Source organism: Rhipicephalus sanguineus, chromosome 10, assembly GCF_013339695.2.
Source record: "Rhipicephalus sanguineus isolate Rsan-2018 chromosome 10, BIME_Rsan_1.4, whole genome shotgun sequence".
Lineage (NCBI taxonomy): Eukaryota > Metazoa > Arthropoda > Arachnida > Ixodida > Ixodidae > Rhipicephalus > Rhipicephalus sanguineus.
The window spans coordinates 6,016,455-6,041,021 of record NC_051185.1 but is presented as its reverse complement, the minus strand read 5'-3'; the positions used below and the strand labels follow the sequence as shown (position 1 = coordinate 6,041,021).

At 43.7% G+C, this 24,567-nt stretch overlaps 1 protein-coding gene across 1 annotated transcript in view; it reads right to left on the bottom strand.

Moving 5' to 3' along the window:
- Nucleotides 1-24,567, bottom strand: part of LOC119406893 (hemocytin) — a 162,907-nt gene that overhangs the window by 88,950 nt on the left and 49,390 nt on the right. Inside the window, exons 30-42 of the mRNA XM_049419568.1 lie at nucleotides 24,072-24,344; nucleotides 23,564-23,617; nucleotides 20,001-20,242; nucleotides 18,243-18,351; nucleotides 17,464-17,493; nucleotides 16,810-16,953; nucleotides 15,569-15,697; nucleotides 13,460-13,650; nucleotides 9,945-10,274; nucleotides 7,177-7,345; nucleotides 5,736-5,792; nucleotides 3,679-3,798; nucleotides 892-1,085 (exon numbers count right to left, since the gene is read on the bottom strand). Coding sequence (XP_049275525.1) covers nucleotides 892-1,085; nucleotides 3,679-3,798; nucleotides 5,736-5,792; nucleotides 7,177-7,345; nucleotides 9,945-10,274; nucleotides 13,460-13,650; nucleotides 15,569-15,697; nucleotides 16,810-16,953; nucleotides 17,464-17,493; nucleotides 18,243-18,351; nucleotides 20,001-20,242; nucleotides 23,564-23,617; nucleotides 24,072-24,344 — 2,042 coding nt within the window. The remainder of the gene's footprint in view (nucleotides 1-891; nucleotides 1,086-3,678; nucleotides 3,799-5,735; nucleotides 5,793-7,176; nucleotides 7,346-9,944; nucleotides 10,275-13,459; nucleotides 13,651-15,568; nucleotides 15,698-16,809; nucleotides 16,954-17,463; nucleotides 17,494-18,242; nucleotides 18,352-20,000; nucleotides 20,243-23,563; nucleotides 23,618-24,071; nucleotides 24,345-24,567) is intronic.

Genomic DNA, 24,567 nt, shown 5'->3' with positions numbered 1-24,567 from the left:
CGTTTGGTTTGGACATTCAACTGTAGTTCGCACTATCTTTACTTCTGGCGACGCGGAAATATGAAGGAAGGATTGTGTGCGAAGCCTTTTCAACGAACTGAGTGATGGATCTCAGCGCCATGCAAGCGTGACCTCAATTGTGACAACGCGTGTCCACGGCATAAAATAAGTATTTTTTAAATGTCTAGCCGGTTAAGCTATTCATAATGTCGTGCCGCTCAGTTGCACGTTTTTGTTGTTGTTGTTGACGACGTCGCTCATGCAGACAAGAGCACGCTTCTCACTCACACATGAATGAGCACGTATTCTTCACTCTGCCTTGCTTTTTCGAAACTCATGGTCTGTATTTCGTTGCTTATTGTTGCTACGCACACGCGCCTCTGATGCCACTTGAACATGCTGATGATTTCGCAGATTTAACATACTGTTCTAAAATCTTGTTCCCACACCATAATGTGATTTTTCTTCGAGGAGTGCGGCGGCGACAGAAGTATTTCTAGTGTGCTGTGTGGCCATGGAACGGTGCTTTCATCCTGTACTGGCCACGCATTTATCGAATTGCACAGTCTTCATTTCTCTGCAGTGTATAAAACTGCAAGTGCTGCCTCATCTGCTTGAGCAATCTGCGCTAGAAAACGCACCATCTCGAAAAACTTCCTTTACCATTAAAAGAACTTTGAAAACTTTGTAGAAAAAAAAGTCTTGTGAACTGTTCACGTTGAAGTACTGTCCACAGTTAACACACATACCAGCGTGAACCACTGCCACTGTGAGACAGGATAAATAGTGCAATATAATTCAATGACGACTCAAGGCGTATTCTCTGAATGCAGTCAGCAATGTTAGAATTTCATCAATCTAGCTCGCTACCGATATCTCAAATTGTAGTACCTTAGGTGATCCATCCGGGTTAGATATTTGACTGTAGGCGACGCCATCATGACTGTAGAGCACGTTGAGCGATGTCACCCAGGCTCCAATCGACGGATCTCCGGCTGTCTCGATCCCGTACACCTTCGTCACTTTTCCAAGGTCCACTTCGATGAATTCTGTGCCGCTGCCAGGATTTGGAATCCAAGATCCGACTGCGGAACAATCGGCATTCAGGCATCGTGAACCGACTTGTCACCATGTTAGGTACACAGAAACAAGCTACCAGAATACTTTTTTGATGTGCGAAATTATTCGTGCAAGGACATTTGGTGTCTATTGTGTGAAATAGCCTGGTAGCCGTGCGAGAATTTCTCTTTAAAAATTAAACAAATGCACGCAAGCAGTTATGACGATATTAAACGTTTCACCCGTCAGTTGTCAGTTTGCGAAAGCATACGCGGGCATAACATAATGCTAGTGCGCTCACATAAAATGACGTAGTGGCAAAACACTTCTTTCACGTGTTCCTCAGCGCATGTGTACGTTCTAACAATGCACAAGGATCAGGCAGGCAAAATATAATTAAGTGAACATTACGTGTCGGTTTTCTTGCAAATGATAACTCCTCTATGCAGGATTAGCGGAGCTGCCAGCGTGCTTCCTTCTGTTGTGGGATAGAAATTGGTACCAACATTACGGACTTTTGCAGTTTTTGGGGCGAGCAAAATTAGCCTTTTCAGCCTTATTGTTCTTATTCTAGTGCGTATATTATTGAGAGCACGAACTATTTATATGCCCGAGTCCAAATACCAGGGAAGCTCTGAAACTTCCCAGAAGATAGCAACATTTGTGTTATAAGCATATAAAAAAATAAAGACTACCATGTTTATTATGTGAGCCGACTAACTGAAGCATTAATGCGCATGCAAAAGCGGTAACCGGCTCAACATTGCGCAATATTTGACTGCCAAAAGTTGCTGAAAAGTCGGTAGAATACATCGATACATGCGATAGACTTTTTCAGCAAATTTGTTTCTTATGGTGCGTGGGTAACATGCTTAAAAACTACTCAAAGTGCATGATCGGTACTCCAAATTACCGAAAACCCTTCTGGGTCATTAATTTTTCTGTGTTTATATACCCATAAATTAATATGTAAAGTTACCATAGACAGGCGCAATTGTTTAGTTTATCATCCCAGATTACACTTCGCGCTGAGCTTCTGATTTCTGGCCACTTACGAACTTCTTGTGCGGGAGGTTCGTTTTGATTTTATTCTAGTGATTGAAAAATACCGCGCGGTCTGTATTCATGTCTTCCTTAAGAAATTGTACTTAACACACTTCGAGATTCTCTGTTCAGAAGGAGCTGTACTCTTTATGAAACCCTGTGTCAGCGATAGCGGGTGCTGTTGGTGTGATCGAAAACTGAATGTTGATCGAATACAAAAAGCATATGTCGAACAACTTATGCGACGCACGCGCCAGGCGTGCCTCGCCCCGACAACAATGAAAAAAAAAAATATGTCGTCTAGACGATCACTTCAAAAACGAAAAAAAAAAATATTGTTCGTGATGTTCTGTCACTGAATGGACTTTTAAGTTTCTATAGACCTCTCTTCCACTTGTTCAGTACAAAATGAAGTTGGCTACCTTGCTGAAAGCTTTAGGTGCTGATGCTGAAACCGGAGTCCCTCAGTTCTTGCGCCAAAGGATATGATACGCGAAACTTGTAAGGCGCGTTTGATGTCGAAATATGAGCACCGTCATCTCTTGTATTAAAGTTGCTGTAGTTGTGTGCTGTTGCTGTAGTTGCTGTAGTTGTGTGCTCTGCATTTGTGCTCTCCTTTCGGACAGCGCAGCTTACAGAAATGGTTTAGGTTTATATACTGAACCTAGTACTACCAATCGCAGATTGCGTTCCCTCAAAGACAACTCTTTTCTGGAGTCTACGAAATAGTACTACACAATATTTTATTAGGGAAGGGGGGGTCACTTCTAGTAACCTAATGTGATAACTCTTTTCGGATGTTTAAGCTGTATGCAACATCCATTCTATTAGGATAGATTCATGAAGCAGCTATCTCACTCTTCTCGAGACAAGAAAAGTTCATGTATTGGAAGGCCCTTACCCTTCTTTGTTTAACACGAAGCTAGAATAGACCAACAGTGCTGCCCCTTCGTGTCTATAATCAACTTGAGTTGGGAGTAAGCGTCTTTCCTGTTTTCTCGCGCCGTTCTTGTTTATTTTGCGTTACTGTTTTCTTGAACGAATCGACAGCACCAAGTGTTTAACGAGCTTCGCAGTTTCAGAAAAACCGAGTCGACTTTTCCTGGCTCCTAATTCATAAATTTACAGGCGTTTGTAAAGCAAATTTATTGCCTTTAACCGCACGACCTTAGACTTGTAAATCTCAACGGGAAAACAAGTAAAATAAAACAATAAACAGAAAAAAATACATGAAAGAGCGAATGCACACTAAAAAGGAGAGGATCAAGCAGCAGCGTAAGTATTGACACACCTCACTTCCCGAGGGGCCATCACACGTGTATTAATCCTATCTATAGCCAGTCTTCATTATATGTTAAGGATCAAGTGAAATCACATTTTTTAATATTCACAGGAATATAAAGGGAAGCAGTCAAAAATCGTACGCAAACGAATCGTTACAGGGCACCGCACCTCCTTCTGATCTTACTCAAAGCAGAGAGGCGTTAGCAAAGTTAGGCGAAATTATATAACGTAATACGAATCACGACTACGCCGTGCTGTTATTGATGATGTTATCGAGTTGCTGATACTTACGGCTGCGGAGGCGTGCTGCCTGTGGTCCGCTCAGTGGGTCCTGGCTGCTGCTGGCCTTCAGGTTCGAATCACTGATCGGTTCGGGACCATCGATGACCCGGATGAATGAAGAGCAAGAAGCTGCGAGGAACAACAATAAAACCTCAGACAGCAGTTATTAAAGCTTTTCTATGACATCACTGTTCTCCGAGCACTAAATTTTAGGCTTCCTTGCAAAAGTGAGTCCCTGCAGTGTGTGTTTGTGTGCGTGTGTGTGTGTCTGCGTGTGTGTGCACGCGCGTGCGTGTGCGAATGCCGCTGCGTATGCGAGTGAGAGTGCGAGGACGTGTGTGCATGTGTAAGTGTGCGTGTGTGTGCGTGTGTGTTTGTTTCGCTATTACGCAGCAAAACCACTTTTAGGGATTTGCTCCTTCAAGAGACGACTAGTGCTTAGACTTCATGGTCATTTTCTTCTCTCTTTATCTCACTCCCGAGGTGATACCAGACGGCCAGTAGTTCCTATATTGCAAGTTGTTTGTAACACTGTTCCACAGAGTGATCATGTTTGCACTGTACAAGCGCAAACCGTGAGGTTACCAGTGACCTAGTGACAACCACCGTAGTGTGAAGCCCCATTTCAGGTGTTACTTCGAACCCTAAGTGCGGCGCGAAGATTAATTAGTCATTGGAACTAAAGACGAACTTAGTCCTTTTGAAGATTTCTTGTTCTGTGCGTCCGACATTCTCTTACATCAAGAATGTTCTGAATTGTTTTCCTATTATAAGAATGGCTGTCTGAGTGATTAAAAGGAGTTTTTCCAAGTAATCCCAGAATTAATTTTACCCCCTTGTTAACGAACATCAGCGTGAAATGAATACCCGAATTTCACTCAATAATGAGTATTGATTCTGTTGAAAAGCTCAGAGACTGAATCATATTCTCGAGAAATTCAATAAGTTATTTTTTTTTCGATAGCAGTTATGTGCTTTTTTTTTTCTAGTAGCTGTAATGTAGAGATATGTGAGCAGTTTCGCGGGGTTCTAATATGATATGAGGGTTTAAATATACTGAAAATCGCCCTTGTAACTGTCTGTCTGTTTTTATGGTAGAAGGAACAGACAAAGGAAACGCCGTTAAACAGAGAAGAAACGTAAAAATAATCGTGTATCTCGCGTAATGAAATGTCTGGAATGAATAACTATGAAAAGCGTACTAATAGGTAGATAAGGCACCCACGGGGATTTCGTAGCGTTGTTTACTTGTCTGTGCAGTATATTTGGTACCCCTTTCCCAATTATTGTGGCACTCGCGCGTTGTACGTGATTTGTAAAGGCGCTATATGCGTGGACGGAAAAGCGCATTGGCTGTCTTTCTTTGCCCACTGTGTCAAAATGGTTAACTGGGCTATAGTTGGTAGACTTGCATCTTGGCAAAAATGTTAGAGAACGAAAGAAAACGCAGAGAGACGACACGACAAGACGCTTACTAGTGGCTGAAACATTTATTGAAAAGGATGCATATCTAAATGTGGTAATAGCGACAACAGCGCATGCGTTTCGAGAACAGTGGTTAGAAGTTACAACAATATAAGGCAACTTTTAAAAGAAAAGAAAACAAGAAGAATAAATTCTTTATCATGCAGCAAGACTGAAGAAGTGGCTGACACAATCAGCTCGTTTTTTTTTGTGATGAACCTTGGTCATTTCTCGTATTAGAGATTACCACATACGGGTTTTCATTCCTGGTAGACAGCCTAAGCACCCTATGCAATGGGTGAAATGCCAAAAGCAGAATGGGATTGTTTTACAGAGTCTAGCGGGAAGGATAAGTTGCAAATATGTACTACGAACTGTAATGTCTCAAACAATGTTTGTGACACCAGAGAGTTCCTCATAAGTCAGTCTGTCTTTTGTCTGTCGCGAGGCTGCGGGAAAACCTTGCGCTAACCCCAGTTGTTACTTCACTCGCTTACTGCAGTGCGTTCCAACTGCATACAGAATTCTCTACCGATACGGCTTCAAAGGAAAGGTCAGTTGTGACAAAAGAGAGACCTCCCTAAAGAAGAGGCTTCACTTACGATGCGGCGTCGGTGGTTTTGTTGGAATGACGACGATCTCCGTTGATACATAACCCTCTGGTGGAAAAAAAGAGAAAGAAACATTATATGTCAACTGAACAAACACGTCGGAATACATGGAAAGCGATGGCTTCGTGAAGCAGTTAACTCAATGCTGTGAAATGAAGGGCAGCGCTTACGACTTTTTCGAAAAAAATTTAGCGCAATATGTGTTCTCATGTGCTACATTTTTGTCCTACCTAAGTTCGAACTCTGATCTCATACAATGTTTGTGTTGATGCCTTCGACCGTTTACATAATTGCTGATATGTATACACGACATGAAGACTGCATCATGTGAGACGTCGATACTATGTCACGAAAACGAAGGCGACGTTTGCTGTTTTATGTCTGATATTTCATGAAAAAATAATGGTGAGCTCTTTAATTAAGATAGGGCAAATATAAAAAATAGAAACTAGAGAAATATTCAATATTTACAATGGAGATTAAGAACGGGTATTTTGTGGAAATAAGTAAACGACCAGTTGTGCAACGAAATACTTTTGTTCGTTAATTGAACACTCTGCGCCCATTTAGGCATTACATAACGATCAAACCTCCTAGAGAGAATTAAGGCCGGTGTTTTCACAACGATAAATGTGGTGCCACATTTCTTTCTTGTAAAGGAAGACCCTCATGATTATATTATATTCGGCAAAATATTCTTCACCAAAGAATTGCCGTGATCGAAGAGAATATTTGTAATTATACTTAAAACCAGACAGAAGTAACAACACAACAACAGAATCGTTGACTTTAGGCATACTCACTTTGATCTCACTCTTCACTTAAGATAACTTTATCCCCTGACAGAATTATTCAATGCAGTTTTAGAATGATAAGAGTCAGGAGAACCAAAATATTCGGAATTTGTGGCTGTGCACAGATTCACACTGGTATTCTAGAGGCAATAGCAGCATACAAAATAGTATTTTTTTTTAATACGCGCTAATGCAGGTTCAAGGCTCGTAACAGTGTATTGTATAAAGGCATGCGCAAAATGTAAGGATCTCGCTCAATAAATCTTAACGCTTTTCAGTTTTCTAGCGCTTAGAAAAAACAAACGGCCAGCAGACAGACGTATTAGAAGCGGTATAACAGACTTAGCACTTTGACCCGAAGTCTCGGAGTCAGTTAAGATACGTTACGGCAGATTAAAGTACATCAAGCATCAAAATAAAGCGTAAGGTGAAACGCCAATAACACATGATATTCACCACAAGTTACAAACAGAACAGCGGAATTGAGAAGAAAATTAGTCTCTTGAGATTGTTCTACGTTATAAAACGGCGTACGTAACAAATCGACGTTGCCAAAAAAGTTCGTAAGTTTTCTTTCAGAAAATTGATTTGACTCGCTCAGTGAAGCGTGAAATTGGCACGCGCGAGAAAGAGCGTACCGCAGGAGCAGTAGAATCGAATCTTGTAGTTGTCGCATCGGTGTCCGGCTGGCTGATCCGCATCGCTGCAGGTGAAGCCATTTGTTGTGGAGCACTCGAGTCCCAGTTGACCCGTCTCGCTGAAGTCGACATCCTGGTCGTTCCGGCAATTGGCCGCGCTCACGTAGCCCTGTGATTGTGACGCCATGTTAACGCTGCCGACTAAGAACATAGGCATTGAACTAAATAGCTTAATGTAATACGCAAGTATTCTGACGAGTAGCCTTGAGCGTAGTTGAGAGTTAAAAAGATATATATTGAAAGGAAAGGCGCAATTTTAGACACCACGAAAGTAAGACAACCGGGCGAGCGCCAGGTCTTGTTGGCGCTCATCCTGTTCTCTGCGGTGTTGTCTGCGCTCGTTCAACAGGCGCTCGTCCTGTTATCTTACTTTCGTGGTGTCTGAAATTGCGCCTATCCTATCAAGATGCTTCACCAACTAGACCCTCAAGAAGTACTCCTAAAACGATATACTTCAGGGATATATATTATAAGGCAAGAGGTCGCCAGATCTGGGAAGGGTCAGAGGGTGGCTTGATGCACGAGTGAAAATAGTTTTTGTTTATTGAAGTAATGGCGTTCAGGCCGTGGGTACAGCTTATTCATCGGCATTTCCGCAACGTGTAATTATAACAAGAGTGCAATTATAGTTCAGGCATTGGATATTATTCGGTGGGCCATGTGGTTGTATTTAACATGTACCTATGCCTACATAATCGAGTGATTCTGCATTCTTTCCGTATCCAAATGAGAGCTTCGTGCCTAATTGTCTAGCCGCTTAGGAGGCGTATTATATCTGCCCTGATATTTCATGATGGAAATACCGCTTAGCTTTATGTGCTCCGCGTAGGAGCAGAAGGTACCCGTGAGGTGGCACAAGTGGATGACAAATACTTAAATAAAAAAAATTGCAATTTTATGCGCTTTAGGAATAAGTCAGAACTGTGCATAGCGAGGAGAAACACGTGGTTAACGTATTTTATTCAAGGATCGTATTTTGGAGCATTGCCTTCGAGTGATACTTTATCATTACGAAGTAGATGGTCTTTGGTGCAGTTCGATGATAACAAAATTGGCGCAACGCCAGAATGGGGATCAGACGAAACAACATTGGGTGCGTAATTATATACTGTGTAGATGTCATTAGTGCAGGGAGCTCCTGTTTGAAACAATTCCGCCATGTTAATGATGGCACACGGAATGCACTCTAACGTATGCTTTCTGTTGTGCGGGTAGTTGTGGAAATAAACATTTCAGATTGTACTACACTGTAAAGCATACTTTGCCGCTATAAGCGTAGTTGCGTGAAGAAACATGCAAATATTTTTCCATACAACTCGATTACTCCCGCCCACCCTCTCACACACACAGACTACATCACTACCCCCTACACACACGCGCACGCTCGTATTCGAGAATAAATATTTCAGATGTTATTGCTCTGTAAAATTTGCTTTGCCGCGTTAAGAATAGTTATGCGAAGAAACCGTTTTACCGCTTTGCCACATAGCTCCCCTACTTGCAGCAAATCACGCTTTACAAAACGATATGGCATGAGTAGGTTCTGTAAAGCGTGCTTTGCCACGTAAAGAGTTGTAATGTGGAGAAACATTTTGCATTACTCATAATGATACAAAACTATACAAAACATTGGCTGTTACTTGTACAAAAAGCTCTTTAGAAATTTACGAAACCTCGTACCGCGTTCTGTTCTATAGCGTGAGCCTGTCTGCAATAAAGATTAGTTAATTATGCTGGGTGTAATAGCACAAGAGCAATTAAGGCTATGCTGTTTGTTACAAAGAGAAAATTAGGCTTTAGGCTACATTGCTAGTCGCTGAATGCGGCAGTATGCGGGATGGTGCGGATTTCTTTCATGAAGACCTAATGTTCAATTCGGATATAATTCACTTTGACGATAGATGTCCAGTTTGCCAGCTTGCACATTGGAACAGGGGAGGTGAAACAGAAATGCAACGCACAAAAATATGCACACTCAGAGCAAATACAGACACACACTAGACGAATACGAGAGTGTCAGGGTCGCTCAATGTGGTCACATGACCAAAGGGACTTCAGTAGGCGCCTTCGTCAGTTTCGCGGGTATCTCGAGATAATTATCGAGTTAAGTCGAATGATTATGGTGATCGCTTTGCAATAGACAACGGGATGCATTTGGACTTCTCATAAAACTGCCAACATAAGATGCCGACGATCTAGTTCCCATCGCACTTTGTTAAGGCCAAAGCTTTGGATGCCTCATCAAGCGCCAGAATTGACCGTGGACGTCGGGCACCAACCCGAGTGATGCAAATAAATCACCATCGCGTGATGACGTCACCATATGACGTCTCCATGACGTCACAAATCGCCAAAGCTCGAGACGTCAATGCGACGTCTCAAATTTGAGACGCCATGTGACGTCATCGTGTGATGACGTCACATGATGACGTCATCTCGTGACATCGTGTTCGGTCAAAGGTGGGCCGATCACGGAGGCAGTGCAAAACCAGACGAGATGCTGAAAGCTTGCAATGCCTCCAGTGCGGGAGGCAGTGCAAAACCACGTTAGCTGCAGAACGCTTTCGGAGTGGAGCGGGGGAGGGTCACTAAATCGACGAGAAGAAAAAGAAGATGACTTTCGCCTTCGAGTCGTCTTAGGCGAATGCATAAGGGACCCTGTGAGTATTTTTGTTAAGTTTGGCATTACGAAGTAATGTTGTACTTGCATGTTCGCAGAAGCCCTGCAGCTCTGGGTGGCCGCGAACTCCAGGTTCCCGCTCACCATCGTGACCATCGACGCCGGGTCGGCTAGTGTCGAACCAGTCTGACCAATATGCGCACGGGCGCTGTGTCGTGACGACTGTTACGGTTGTCGGGACGGGCGTCGTGCTGTACGTCACGCGTGGGGGCAGCACAGTCGGTTCGCCACAGTCGCAGTAGAAGCGCACCTCAAAGTCGACGCAGCTCCTGCCTTTCGGCTGGCTACTGCTTCGGCACAGCAGTCCGGACGACAGGTCGCAACGTACACCAATCATGCCTAGCAGATTCCAGGGTACCTGCATTTTTTGTCCGTAGAAAAAAAAGCTAAAGTCAGAGTTCTTACATGTCGTCGCGACGGTATGATTATTAGCCATGTCGTAGTAGAGCACCGCGGAATAATTTTCATCACACGCGCGGTTCCAGCTTGCTCATATTTGTGATTGTCTAGAACAGAACATACACAGGTGACAAAGAAACAAAAGGAGACATACACCTGGTATTATTTAACGTGTAGCGAAATCTGGGTACGCAGGTGTTTGCGCATTTCCACACCACCGAAATGCGGCTACCGGGGCGGGGAATCGAACCCGCGTCCTCCAGCTTAGCAGTACAACGTCTTTGCCACTAAGCTACCATGGAGAGTGATTACCATGACAAGGGGGTCACCTACCTTGAGTTCTTTCTTAACTAAGAAATTCTGAAACGGACTTATGGCGAATAGCACAACAAATCCTTGAGGTCAAATGCTCAATGATAACCAGTTTTTGTACGAGGAACTACAACATTATATATATATATATATATATATATATATATATATATATATATATATATATATGCAAAATTTTGGTGGTTAGCTTTTGGGTACTCATATACTACAATTTGACGATCGCAGTATAGGTCACAATGTAACCATTTAAACATTTATTTATTCAATTACGCACTTAAGTTTGTCGTGCAAGAAATATCCACGTCTCCGAGTAATTCACTTCAGAGACAAGTTATGCCATCATTCGCAGACGCCTTTTCAAGTATCTGGTACAGTGAATCGTTACTTTAGGATATGTATTACTGTGAGATCTGTACTGCATTAGTGGTCATGGTTACTCCAGCAACTTCTCAAGAACAGTGCAACTATTCCTTTCATCTCAAGTAGTTACTCGCTGCCCCCGTTCAACTGATACATATCAACTCAAGGAATGCTCCAATTTAAACTCTGGTAGGTACACAGACTGGTTGCGCTCAAGTAAGATGGAAAAGGCAGTTGCCGGAGGCCTTCACGCGAGTATGTTGTGGTCCAAAAAGAGTGCACCTACGGCGCTATGACAAAGGCACCAAAGTTATAGGCATGTGGTAACCGGGAAAGGAAAGCCAAATTCTTTCGCTGCTAGCATGAGGGTTCTGGAACCCGTGAAGCAAAGGTGTAAAAAGGCTTTAATTGAACGCTTGGGGCCAACTAAGAGAGAAAACAGGGCTTACCCTCTTTCGAAAGCATTTGTGAATGGCTATTTCTGCACTGAGCGGTGTTGTAACGGAATCTGGCTTTCATTTCATAGCAAGCGTCTGGAGATGGCATAGTCGTGACTTCATACCATGCAGCTGCGTTTTTCTTGAGCAAGAAAACGGCCTTTCTCTTACAGAAAAGACAGAGGAAGGGAGCGATTTCGCTGAAACTTTTCGAAGCCATTTTTAGTACGCAATCTCGATGCTTCAAATGGATCGATATGGCCGGCAACTGCTTTAGGTTTTTGAAACGTTCCATTCGCGCAGCAAAATTGTTCATTCTTTGGTTTTATTACTTCAGACTGATACAGGAGAGAAAATGAGCAGTAGATGGAAGGACAGGGAACTTAGCCAGTCCTTAGACCGGATATCTATGCTGTGCAAGGATAATATGGCAAGTAAGAGGTAATAGGAGACACTGCCAGAAATAAAAGCCAGTTTCCGGGTAGGGGCGAAACAGTGAATCCGATACCAGAATGTTGTACAAAGTAAGGCTAGGAGATAACTCCTTTATCGTCCGACCTGGTCTAAATCAAGAACGCTGGCACCTTCGTGCGGTCTGTCACTTCTACACAAACTACACATCACTTACAATAGTATGTGTGTTGATCACTGTCAAGATAGGACACGCGCGCCCGTGACTGGCAGATTAAAGTACGCAGTTCCTGCCGGAGCCACGAATCTTCCCCGTCCGGGAACCTCCATTGTCCTTTGGTGCGACGGAAGACGGCCGGCGCGTTTTATTTCCGCTAGAGCCGCTATCGTCGGCTGCCCTCGCACACAGAGCATACGACGCGGGGGATGATGTTATCGCCCTTGGACTTTATAAGGAGCCTCACGGCGACGGCGACAATGACGGCAGAAATACACCTAAATTTATGTTGATGTAATTGCTATCACATAATATAAAAAATTATGGCAGCTTCGTACTAGTGGTGCCAAGCCTGAAGGAAGAAGAAGTTGATGATGATGATAAACGTTGTTCAATGCCGCAAGGGCCATTTGATGGCCAAAGAGCGCCAGGACATATTGGATTTGAACCATAGGCCTGTGCAGGGCTCCCCATCAAGGGGGGGGGGGGGGGAAGGTTGATTGCAGCGCCCCCGCTCCTACTAAGTCAATGTACGACGTATATTTCGTGCTCCCCCTCTTAGGTGACTAGGGGGGGCGGCCGCCCCCGCCCTCCCTCCCCCCTTCCTCCCCCATGCGCACGCCTATGATTTGAACAGCAGAACGGAGCTGGGTGTGCTTCCTTGTTTCTTTTTATTTCTTTCTTTCTTCTCTTTCTTTCTATTTCTCTCTGTTTCTTGTATCTCTTTTTGTATCTGTTTCTTTCTGTTTCGCTCTCTGCTTTTTTCTATCTGTCTTTCGTGTCGATTTCTTTCTATCTTTTTCTCTCTCTTTTTATGTATTTCTCTGTATTTACATTTTTTAGGTCTTTATTCTATTTATTCATCTCTTTTTTTTCTCTTTCTATTTCTTTCTATTGCTTTCTCTCCTTCTCTTTCATGTGCCTCACGTGTTCCACTTCGCCTAGCGGATTTTTCGTTTAACGCTCGCACCTGCTGCACTCGGTAGTGGGGTTTGCCCAATTCCTGTGACGCATACCCAGCTGTGAAGCTTTGCACGATGAAGCACAAGCCACCGATAGCTTAAACAGCTTCGCCGTTGAAAAGACAGAAAAAAGTACTCCTTAAAGTACTTAAAGAATTCAGACCCTGGCCAAAAAAATATGAAGCAAAAGAAACGCACGAGTCTTCTGAGAAAGTAAGAGAAGAATTTTGGAAGAGGTTGCCTGTGAGGGCAAGCTCAACATTGTAGTCAAAGTAAATGCAGCCATACACACGTGGCATGCGACGCACACAACACATGCATCATACAATGTATCTCGTTGAAGTTATTGTGAAGCATAAAAGCCACGCGAGAAAATATATTGTGAAACGCACAGCGTATGCTCTTTCGTCATCAAAGCACGTACCTGAGTTCCAGCCTCCCTGCACTCTATGGACGTTGGTCTCGGGCATTCTAATAGACCGGACTCAATCACCGACTGCAGGCTCTCCTGGTCTCCGAGGTTGTCCAATGGGTGACTGTTTATCCACGAGCTCCAACCTTGGCGGCACTCAGGCGTCACAACCTCCTTCGTTGTCGTTGTTGGAACAACTTCCTCTGCGGCAGTATTCGAGATATTGAAAAATTTGGGCTTGTTAGTTCAACATTCTAAAAACACCAATCCACAATCACCCCACATAGAAGGACACCACCGTGATGGTGGAAGGTCTACGCTGTGGTGGTGTTCCTCCGTGTTTGTTTCGTGAATGTCCGGGCTTTTTTTTTACACAGAATTCGGGGTGGTGTACATCAGTACAAAGGAGCCGTACGATAACAGATAGCTGAGATAGTTGGTGGGTATCCATAATCAAGAGACAGGGCGTACAAATACGGACACAAGAGAGAAGTCACCATGGCGTTTGTGCTATCTTGACTTCTTTCTTGTGTCCTTGTTTGCATGCCCTTTCTTATTAACATGAGATGTACAAACCACTATATGTTCTACATTTTGTTATTTCTTCCTCCATTTATGCAAGATGCACTAGGCTATGTTTTTTTTTCTTATTTTGCTGAACTGCCCTAAAACTCAGTTGCACCACACGCCACCCTCCTGGTCCCAGATATACATTACTGTACGATCTGCATATATGTTGAATCAGTAATAGAAATAAAATTTTAACCAACTACGAAAATTTATTTAACAGCTGTGAATGATTTCTGGGCAACTATTGCATATAGTGCGAATTTAATAGCATACATCGCAATACGCGTCCACTTGCATGAATTGCTACAGCTCATCTCGGTTTTGAGATGACGACACCCACATCCACAAGAGTGCACTATTTGTTTAACACGTTCCTGAACAAAGTACACATTTATTCAGTGCAAGTATGCGGCCGGGCTAGTTAGTAGTCAGTAGTTGGAAGTCGTGAAATGTAGATGGAAGTCAGCGCTTAACTTCGTTCGTCGCTGCTTTTTTTCTTCCGATGTGTAAGTGCACGCTGTAACACATCGTACATTATACAGTGCGCACGTTCAACTAATACACCAGTGCACCAGTGTGTTAGTTAAATGTTCGCAGCTTAACTAAAAGCTAAAAGCAAGAAGTCATAATTTAAAAGTTAGATTTTATGAAAGGACACACCGATGTGTGTGCCAGCTTAATTGTTTGCTATTCTTTGCATATTCTGAGTTCCAAGTGGCAGACTGCGAATTGTCCCGTAAGCTTATTAGTTAAACAATTTATTTTGTTAATTTATGTTTTGGGGCTCTACGCCTAATTCAACTTAAGGAGTATCGTTGGTATAACTGTGTCTCTGAAGGTCGATCGAGGGGGAAAAAGCTAAGAAAAAAACACAGAAGGGCCCGTCCAGGTATGGATATGCACAGAATCTGATAACAAGCCATGAAAGCTTACGCATAGTTTAGTTTTACGGAAACTGAATGCATGGGCTCGTATTCACAAAGCATGGGCTCGTGTTCATGGGCTCGCATTCTTGATGCAGCGCTAAAAGACAGAGACTAAGAAGGAACATTCACACAGTTCCTTCTTAGTCTATCTCTTTTAGCACTGCATCAAAAAAATGCATTTGTACCAACTAGCCCAGCTTTCTATCCTGTTTCATGGGCTCGTTTTCATAACAATTGCTGGGGTTTTTACGTGCCTATACTGCGATATGATTATGAGGCACGCCGCAGTGTGGGACTCTGGAGTAATTTTGACCACCTGGGGTTCGCTAACGTGCACCTGAATCTAACACCACCTTTGTTCTTTGCATTTTGCTCTGATGGAAGTGCGGCCGCCGTGGCCGGGAATAAAACACGCGCCCTCGAGCTTAGCAGCGCGACACCTTACGTACTAAGTTACCACAGCGGGTAACAGTCAATCTTGAAGCAGGGTATTTTATCGGTGAAGCCGGCTGGTTAACGGCCGAGAGCACTTACGAATGAAAAGCTTTGCGAACTCAGCCCACGCTTTTAACTGACGATTGGCGGCGATAGAAATGGACAATTTGACGAGTACCCTCTAGCTCACCACATGGACAGTATAGGCGCACTTCGTAGTCCAAGCAGCTGTGCGGCCTGTTGTCAGTGTTCCAGCAGCGCAGACCATGCTTCAAGGAGCACTCCACTTTCTGTCCCGTCTGCGTCCAGTGCGTCTTGTCTGCAAAGAAAGAGCCAGTGCAAAGAGGATCAGCATCATGAATGTTTGTCAAACAGGCACGGGAACCAAGTATCCAGATAAATGCGTGTCATCAAGCTATATAGACGGACATCTGTGTTATGATGTTCACTAAAACACAGAATCGACAAAAGAAGCCAGTACACTTCTCAATGCAGGCGGATACTTTAATATTATATGTGAAACATTTCTTGGCAAACCTAAGGAACTTTGACAGTGTGTTCATATCTAGCCGCCTACGTATTGGTGCTCTCGTCGTCGTTGTCTTAACCCCGTATACACCTAAAATGGCACAGGATGACATAAATGTATTACGAACGTGAATGACAAGTCATGACCTGAATAACATAATATGCCTGTCATGTTCGTCATGATTAATGATAAATGCGGCTAATAGCACAGTGGCTTTTCCTACAAACTAATGTCCGATAGCGAGTTAAGCTGTCATTACGATCGCTGTCATCATCGTCACCATCATCACACCACTATACTCATCTTCATCATAATGTACAGTGCAGGACGAAAGCCTATCCTCGAGATATTTCCTCTACCGCCATCGGCTGTCCTTCTTTGCCTTCGTACTAACTCGGTGATCCAAGCGGATCACCTGTTATCTTCTCCATTTATAAAACGAGCTGCGAACTCTGTTCTCTTCATGTCGAGTATAATATAGGCTATTCCCGTTTACTCTCATCTCCAAACTACTGCATTCGTGTCTGTTAACTGTACAGTTCGGTCCACTGTTAAAGGGAACATTCCAATGAGCACCTTTCATTTTGCTGGCCCTCTAACAGCAAGTGGACAGGGAAACATTGTTCATGCACTGCACGAGTCTGTCAAAAAAAAGGCAAAACTGTCAACCACTAGTAGTTTTATGCAAATCTAAGCCACTATGTTTTTGCAAGAGAGCAAAATCCAAACATGCCCTGCACGCAAGTGTTCCCTTTAACAGTGGACCCGTCTGTACATATATCATTTATCCTTTCATACTTTGTTCCATGGCTTTTTGTCAAGCTTCTTCGTTAACCTCCAGGTGCCTGCTCTCCGTGTTATAATGAGCTACAATAATGAACGAAAATTTTGAGATAACTCACTGCCGGCGACTCTGCACTCAATAGCTGCAGGGTCTACGCATGCTTTGCCCTCAGCCTGAAGCGTGCGGATATCCTCGAAGTCTCCGGGGCCTTCAGGGACGTCGTCATTCAGCCACGGAGTCCAGCAGCCACCTTCGGGAGACGCTGCCATGAAGGGGAAAAAGATATTTCTAGTGATTACATAATAACTGCTTCTTATAATTTTTTTTTCTTATCAACACACATATTAGTGAATACCGGCTGATTATAGCGATAACGTAGGCAAACTGCTGCCCATATGTACCACTGACAGTGAACGAAAAAAGAAACTATTTGGAATATTTGCATTACGCTGTGTCGTAGGCTCGCTTCAGCGCATCGCATATGACTCGTCGTGGGCAGTCGCCAGCTGGTTCACCTCCTCTAGTTGTTACTTACACTTTATCTAGCAATCATCAATTTGCATCGATCCTTTCCGTTATGTACCTGAATGTTCTTTAATGTTATCGCTACTATTTATTATTGTACACATGCAACCATGCTTTCCAACTTTAAAATCCCTGCTGTAAGTATATAGCAGATCTCATGTTGTCTTTTTATTCGAAAGCTATCTGCCTTCGCTCGTTTAAGAGAGCACTCGTTACCTTCTGGTCATTAGAAAAAAAGTATACTTACGCGACCACACTGTCGTAGGCGCTGGCGTGGCTGTGGGAAGAAAAGTAGGCATACAGTTGGGGTTAACGCATCAACCACATGAAAACCATATCTATACCCTTGTATTATAGCTACAGCATATCCGTGTTGACAAGCTATATTCAAATGTCATCATATTCGACAATTAGGATAAGCTCCTTGATGATTACGAGGACATTTCTACTAGGTTTGCTAACTTGCTAAAAAAATTATTTGCTATTGTTTCGAACCGATGCTTTTCAAATGGAATGATGTGATCAGGCGTTGGTGCCGCCACAACCTGGCCTGTCCTTCGTTCTCGCATCTTTAGTCGTCTTAGTTACTGTCCCCTGAAAGGTTCACGTTTGTAATACTTCAGAAGTGTTAATTGAGCCATTCATTTTGATTTGGCTTTTGATGATGTGTTTTAACGGACACTTTTAAGGAATCTCTGCTAAAACGTTGCGTACGCCATTCCCATAGATCCATATACTTTCTGTGTAATGTTATACAAAATTTCATGTAATTTTTCTCCCTACGTAAATTGTCCCAAAGAATCGTGCTGAAAACGTGGAATTATAGGAATGCATAATGAATGTCTCACTTGGTATGCTGTCCTTTTCTAGATTTACCAAAAAGCCTTCATTTCGCTTGCTCGTTCAATTTCTTAACTTCTCAGACTGGTTGACTTCTGAGTATTCGATACTTACCTTGAAGTAGTATCAACAACTAAAATCTGACGAAAAAAAGAATGCACAGTAAGGGTTTCCACATATACGTACTTGTAGTCTCCGGCGCAGGGGTAGTGCCGCAGCCTGGAACGCCGACGCAGCTCACTTGATTGTGCAAGCACTGGCATTTCTCGCACTCTAGCTCCACGACCTCTCCCGGCTGCATTTATGTGAGAACAAGTTGTTGTTGTTGTTTGACTTTAACATCCCACAAGTAACTTATCGAAAACGTATGGGTTTCTCTCTGAACCTCATAGGTTGTCGCGACAACCTATAGACTCGTGGCATTTCTGTCACATTGTTTTTTTCAAAAAAGAACATTGTCAAAAAATTTAACGAAAAAAAAGACTCTTAATTGCGCATGAGCCACAGTGCAGGAAAACAACAAAACATCGTCTTTCCCGCAGCACTATAAGACCAAAAATATAAGCGCGGGAAGTAGCCCGGAAATGTAGACGATCTGAAGACCCCAGATTTTTTAAAAGAGTTATTAGCTGTCATCTTTATTCTACTTCTCTCTCTTTGTGCATTCCTGAAGCTATAATCATGAATAGCAGCCAATAAGTCGGAGCAATCTAGGGAGCACATACTTTTTGTGAGAAGCTACACTCCGTCTTTCTTTGATGCAGCATACCTAACTGTCACTGTGGCAAGGTGAAAAAATTAAAATATGTAATAAAATAATTGTAGGGATTTTACCTAGAAGAACCACCATATCATTATGAGGAACGCCGTAGTAGAGGGATCCGAAAATTTCGACCACCTGTTGTTCTTTAGCGTGCACCCAAATCTAATTACTCGGGCCTCTAGCATTTCGCCTCCATCGAAATGTGGCCGCCGCAGCAGGGATTCGATCCCGCGACCTTCGGGTCAGTAGTTGAGCAACGTAACCTCTAGACCACCGCGGCGGGCGAGAAATTTAAAATAAGTTCAGAAAAGAAAATGCTGAGGTTTAGTGCCCCGACACTGCACACTGCGTTTACAAGGACCCCGTACTTAAATAGTTCGGACAAGCTATAACCACATGGAGATTTTCTAACTAATCTACGCAAGCGCTTTCTTTTAAATCTTAGAACGCAAGCGTTTTCTTTTCTTCTTTCCCTTTTTTCTTTTTTTGTTTTGTTTTGGTCCAATCGAAGTGCGACACTCAGTAAATGGCGCTGGTCATTGAAAGGGAGCGCAAACGAAGGAGTTCTTGCCGATGAGGCAGCGTTCCGACAAAGAGCCTTGTTTTGTGACAGCCCGAACGAAGACAGTTAATCGAGGTGTTTGCTAACCTGTCAAGGCCTTCACTTGTTCGCGTCGCTTTTATTCATTGAGATGTGTTTACGTTTCTTTTTCTTTCTATAAGATAACCAAATAAATCCAACAGACATTTAGTACGAGGAAAGCATAGGGAACATTAGTCATTGTCTTTAACTATAGTTCAGTAATTACGACGTAAATTGAAACGACCTAAAGTGGACGAAGACACACTCTTTCCGTTGGTGTGAAAAGGGTGTTTCTTCGCCCACTTTAGGTTCTTTCAATTTACGTCACAATTACCACAATGCAGTGCGGTAATTATGATGTAATTATATATGTGTATGAACGATTACCGATTATAACGATAGAAGGATCGAAAGGGCCGTTTTTCTTCCTACACAACCACAAACAGCGTAAAAAATAACACCACGAAGGACGCCCTCCTGTGGTTTCCTTATATTTGTTAACAAGTAGAAGCGCACGATTAAACCACCGTTCTCTGTTTTCGTTTCGCCTTCCCGTCAACGTGTAGTTTAATTTCTGGTTCGGCTTGAGCCTGCTTACTGCAAGTGGTGCTTCCCTGCCCGGCATGTAGCAGGGGCAGTGCTGAGCGGGCACGCAGCTCTCGCGGTCGAAGTGCAGGCTGCCCGGTTCGCAGTGGGAGCCGGCACTGAAGCATCCGGGCACGCAAACGGCGTCCTCTCCCACGCAGAAACCCTCGGAGCGCAGCGCGTGCAAGAAGTGGTCGCAGGTGGCGTTGCAGCGGACGCCGCATTCTGACCACCGGCTACCCGGAGGACACACACCTGCGTAAGAACATCGTCACGTCAGTCAGGGAAGACGGAGTTGCCCTTGAAGATTGAATCCATTACCGTACCGGAACAATCATGTTTTGGTTAAATGCTCGTGGCCATATTTCGGAGTCCGACGCGCCAAAACCATGACAAGATTAGGAGGCATGCCGCGATAGGAGGCCCAGGATTTATTTTCAACAGCTGTGGTTCCCTGGGTATATGGTAGTTTGTTTGTTTGCTTGCTTTTGTTGCATATAACGGCTTTGGGATATCATCGAGTAATAAATTAAAGAGCCTAATATCAGAGTGAAGTTACAAAATTAAAGCACCAGATAAAAATCTACGAATACGTAGGCAGAAAATCTCTCACTTGTTAAGCTTCCGTAATTTACAAGTCGTGGCCTCGAAATTACGTCTTAGTGCTTACCACTAAAGATCAAAGACACCAGGAATCTACAAATAAAAAATTACCGCAGCTTGCACTAAGTCGCGTAAGGCGGCGTCACAGCAGAGCTGGTGGGCACGTTTCAGCTTTTCTTTTTAGCCATCTGTACAGAATGCTTGGGCGATCAATGAGCGCGTGCCGGTACATGATGATGATAATTTTCTATCTACGACAGACGGCAAACCTCGACCATAACAGTTCTAATGTAAAGATTTCCCGCTTGAAGTGCGAGAGAGAGAGAGAGAGAGAGAAAAGCACGAAGAGGTAGGGAATTTAAGCAGACGCACGTTTGCTTTGCCACCATGCACTAGGAAACATGAGTGAAAAAAACTTGGAGGACGCTCGAGCTTCGCTTTCAAGAGTAGAACGCGATAGCGTAATCGTGCCCTGTGCACATTGCCTTCTCAATTGCTAGCCTTGCTTCGGCTCTTGGTGCATGCCTCAAACGTGGCGCAAGGAAACGAACCACTGTGCGCGTAACATTGGCCGTTTCAAACTATCCTAGAATGCCTATTGCAAGTACAGTTGTTAAGTGCCCACTACGCCATAATTCTTCATTTTGCGAATCAGCGAAGGGCCTGCTATGCGTCCGTAAGGCAAAACGCGAACCTACGCAGCTGTTCACTTTGTTGATGCTTTTGCTCATGATGAGATAAAATATGTCTCAGTGCTTTGTAATGGGTGGGCCTTTGAAACACCTACTCGATGCGCAATTCACATGTTTTGAGGCCTCGCGCAATTCTACGCTTCTATTCTATCTATTCGATTCTTCTATTCTACGCTTCTATTCTTTTATTCTATCTATTCTATCTATTTCATCTCTTTTAACGCGATAGCGTTAAAAGAGATACAATAGAAGAGAGAGAGAGAGAGAGAGAGAGAGCACTTGCAGGAGTACACTGAGTCAACGGTGGTTGCAGAGACCTGTCGACTTTATTTGCGCAAGCACGGAAGTGCGAGAGTGACGATACGATTACGAGGTACGTCGTAGTAGGGGACTACGGGCTAATTTTGACGGCGTACGGTTCGTCAATGTACAGCCATGGATGAATAAAACGTGAACAATAAAATACAAAGCAGAATTGATTTAGCGAGTTATAGCTTGACAGCAATATCTAGGACGTTTCCCAAACGTGACACACACCTCAAGACAAGCGTGCAAGTCGGAATCATGCCGACATTGAGCGTACTAGCGGAAAGAAGAACGAAAAAACAGATTTTGTTTGATACTAACTTGTTCCTATTTCAGTTGTCCATGACACTACACCTAAACCTGTCTGCGTGCACGAGCACTTTTGCATGTCGCCACGTTAAAGCGGGAATGCAGCGGAGAGGGCAACCGGGACACGACCTCGAGATGAGCAGCGCAATGCCATAGCCACTAAGTTATCGCGACGGGTGCCACCGCAACTGATTAGATTATAAGACAAACAGGAGGAGAAGTAAATGTTAACAACACATCTCCATACCATAGGCCTAGTGAAAAAAAATTGAGTAATAACAATAGAAAAAAAAAGAAAAAAAAACCTAGAACAGCCCCAAAAACATGACGGAATGTGATACGAAGGTCACAAACCAGAGTGAGCGTGTTTGAGTAAACGCAACCACGTCCCGACCTTTTAACTGTGTTCACACTGCAGAAAGAACTATGCTGCAGCCCATACCTTGCTTTTATGTATTTGTGCGTCCCACGTTTTATGTGAACAACCTATCCTTAAACGAGCGCGTAATAACCTCTGTAATGCTGCAGGCAAGTTCACAGCCTACTTCCGCAAGTCAATTTTGCCGCACGATACCTGAGAAGCTTTCTCGCACCTCAGAAAAGCACGAGACTGCGAATTGAGTACTCTCATTATGGTCTTAGCCGTATATTTTTTAAGAGAATTTTTTTGTTGGTTCTTCACCCGTGCACTGACTTTTAGTTTACGCGGCAATAACACAAAGCCAAGGAAACGCAACGAACCCGAAGAGTACCGTGTTTCTCAGTCCGAAATTTTTTCTGCCGACATGGCTCCTAGTGCAGTCTTTTTTTTCTGAATTCCTTTAGTAGCGCGCATTTAGACACCGTAGACGCGGAAAAAGTATACCTCCCACCGCACCCGCGCCTGTCGAAAGGCTTTCAGGCATTTACAAACCAGCCTTCACCCACATGGTAAGAGGAGGAGGAGGAGGAAACACCACCGCATTCGCCCACACTCTGTGAATACAACTGCGAATTCTGTCACACGTCAGAAAGCCTGTACCACATGGTACGTGAATACACGAATGCAACAAGAACACGAGCGCCCCATCCTCTTCTATTTCCCACTGTACACTTGCATAGTGGAATACGCAGCTCACCAACCTCAACCATGATAACCTGCGAGAACTGGCGAACATATGGACAGGTCACGTGGCCACCCACCAGCAGAAGAATCAAATAATTCAGTTCGCTCCTACAATGGAGTTCACCCCCCCCCCCCCCCCCCAGTTTCCTACTGCTGTTTTGAATGGCAAGCAAAACACAATAACAAGAGGACGGACAAGGGCGTTGTCCGTCTTCTTAGTGTGTCCTTGCTTTTCGAACCAACACGCCACGATCAACATTTTCGAAGTACTCCATATTTTAGTTTGATTTCTTTGAAGCTCTATGAAAGCGAACCAACGCGTAAAACATTTCTGCTGATTGGTCTCGCAGGAGGATTACTGCTAGGCATAGGGTTCTTTTAACATTGATATGGACATCTAGCCCAATAGCTACGTGAAGCAAAGTTCATACTCGTGACCTTGCACCCACCTTTACTTCAAACCTGCCCAGCACTGCAAGTAAGCTATACCATCTCGAGTACCACTAATAGCGATATTCTGTTGTTAAGCTTAAGGATCCTAATGATTGACGTGGTACTTACTTATTGTTGTGGTGACTTCAGGAACCGGTGTCGTGGGGACTTCCGTCGACGGGCCTGCGATACGGTCGGCAATTGTACAAACAATCAATAATTGAATTCGTTAGAGTATGAATATACTTATGGCCTGCTGGTATTTAGTAGAGGTAAAACCCGAAAGAAAACAAGAGAAATTTCCTAAGCGGACAGCTTTCGTTAGACTATGCCATATTAAGCCAATAGATAATGAAGGTATGGAAAGCATATCGGGCACGTTTTTCTTGTTTTAAGATTTGAATTCAAGTGTAGTAATTACAGGATAAAAAGAAATGGAAATGGATAAAAAAAACTTGCCCTTTGTGTCATACGAAACCAAAAACTCGTACAAGTAACGCGAACGTTGTAGTTTCATAGCCCATCGGCGGCAAGTTATTCTTTCGTCCTTTATCACGTAACTAATACACTTCAATTAAACTTTACAAACAACGCCCCCCGATGAATTTCTTTCTTCAAAAGGTATCTTGGCACATACATTTGCAGTATGCGCGGACTTTGTAGTCGACGCATGGTGTGCCAGGCGTGCAGAGGAGTCCCTTCTTATTGCACGGCTCGGCAAACTTTGCGATTTCTTGCTCCACGTCCGTACTGTGCGCTGGGTCAACGGGCAAACACTCTACGGCTGCCAACTCTGGGCATATCTCCGAGAAGCGCTGAATGTTGGCCAACAGCTCGTTGTCTCCGCCGTCATCCGAGGGAGTGTCCTGGTTGATCCACGGCGTCCAGGCGTCGCAGTAAGGTCCGGTCACTGCGACAGACAGAGCGGTGTCACTAACTGACTAGTGCGTAGACGCACTGAACCAGAACCAAGCCACATGTAGCGCGAACCGTCTGAATGGTTGATACTGATTATAGATGGTGATTTATGGAGCAAGGGCAGGTGATGAACAAAGAGCGCCAGGTCATGATATAGGACGTGATCAGTGATGGTGTTTAGTGGGTGTATAAGGGCCTAGGATTCTGCGCACTAA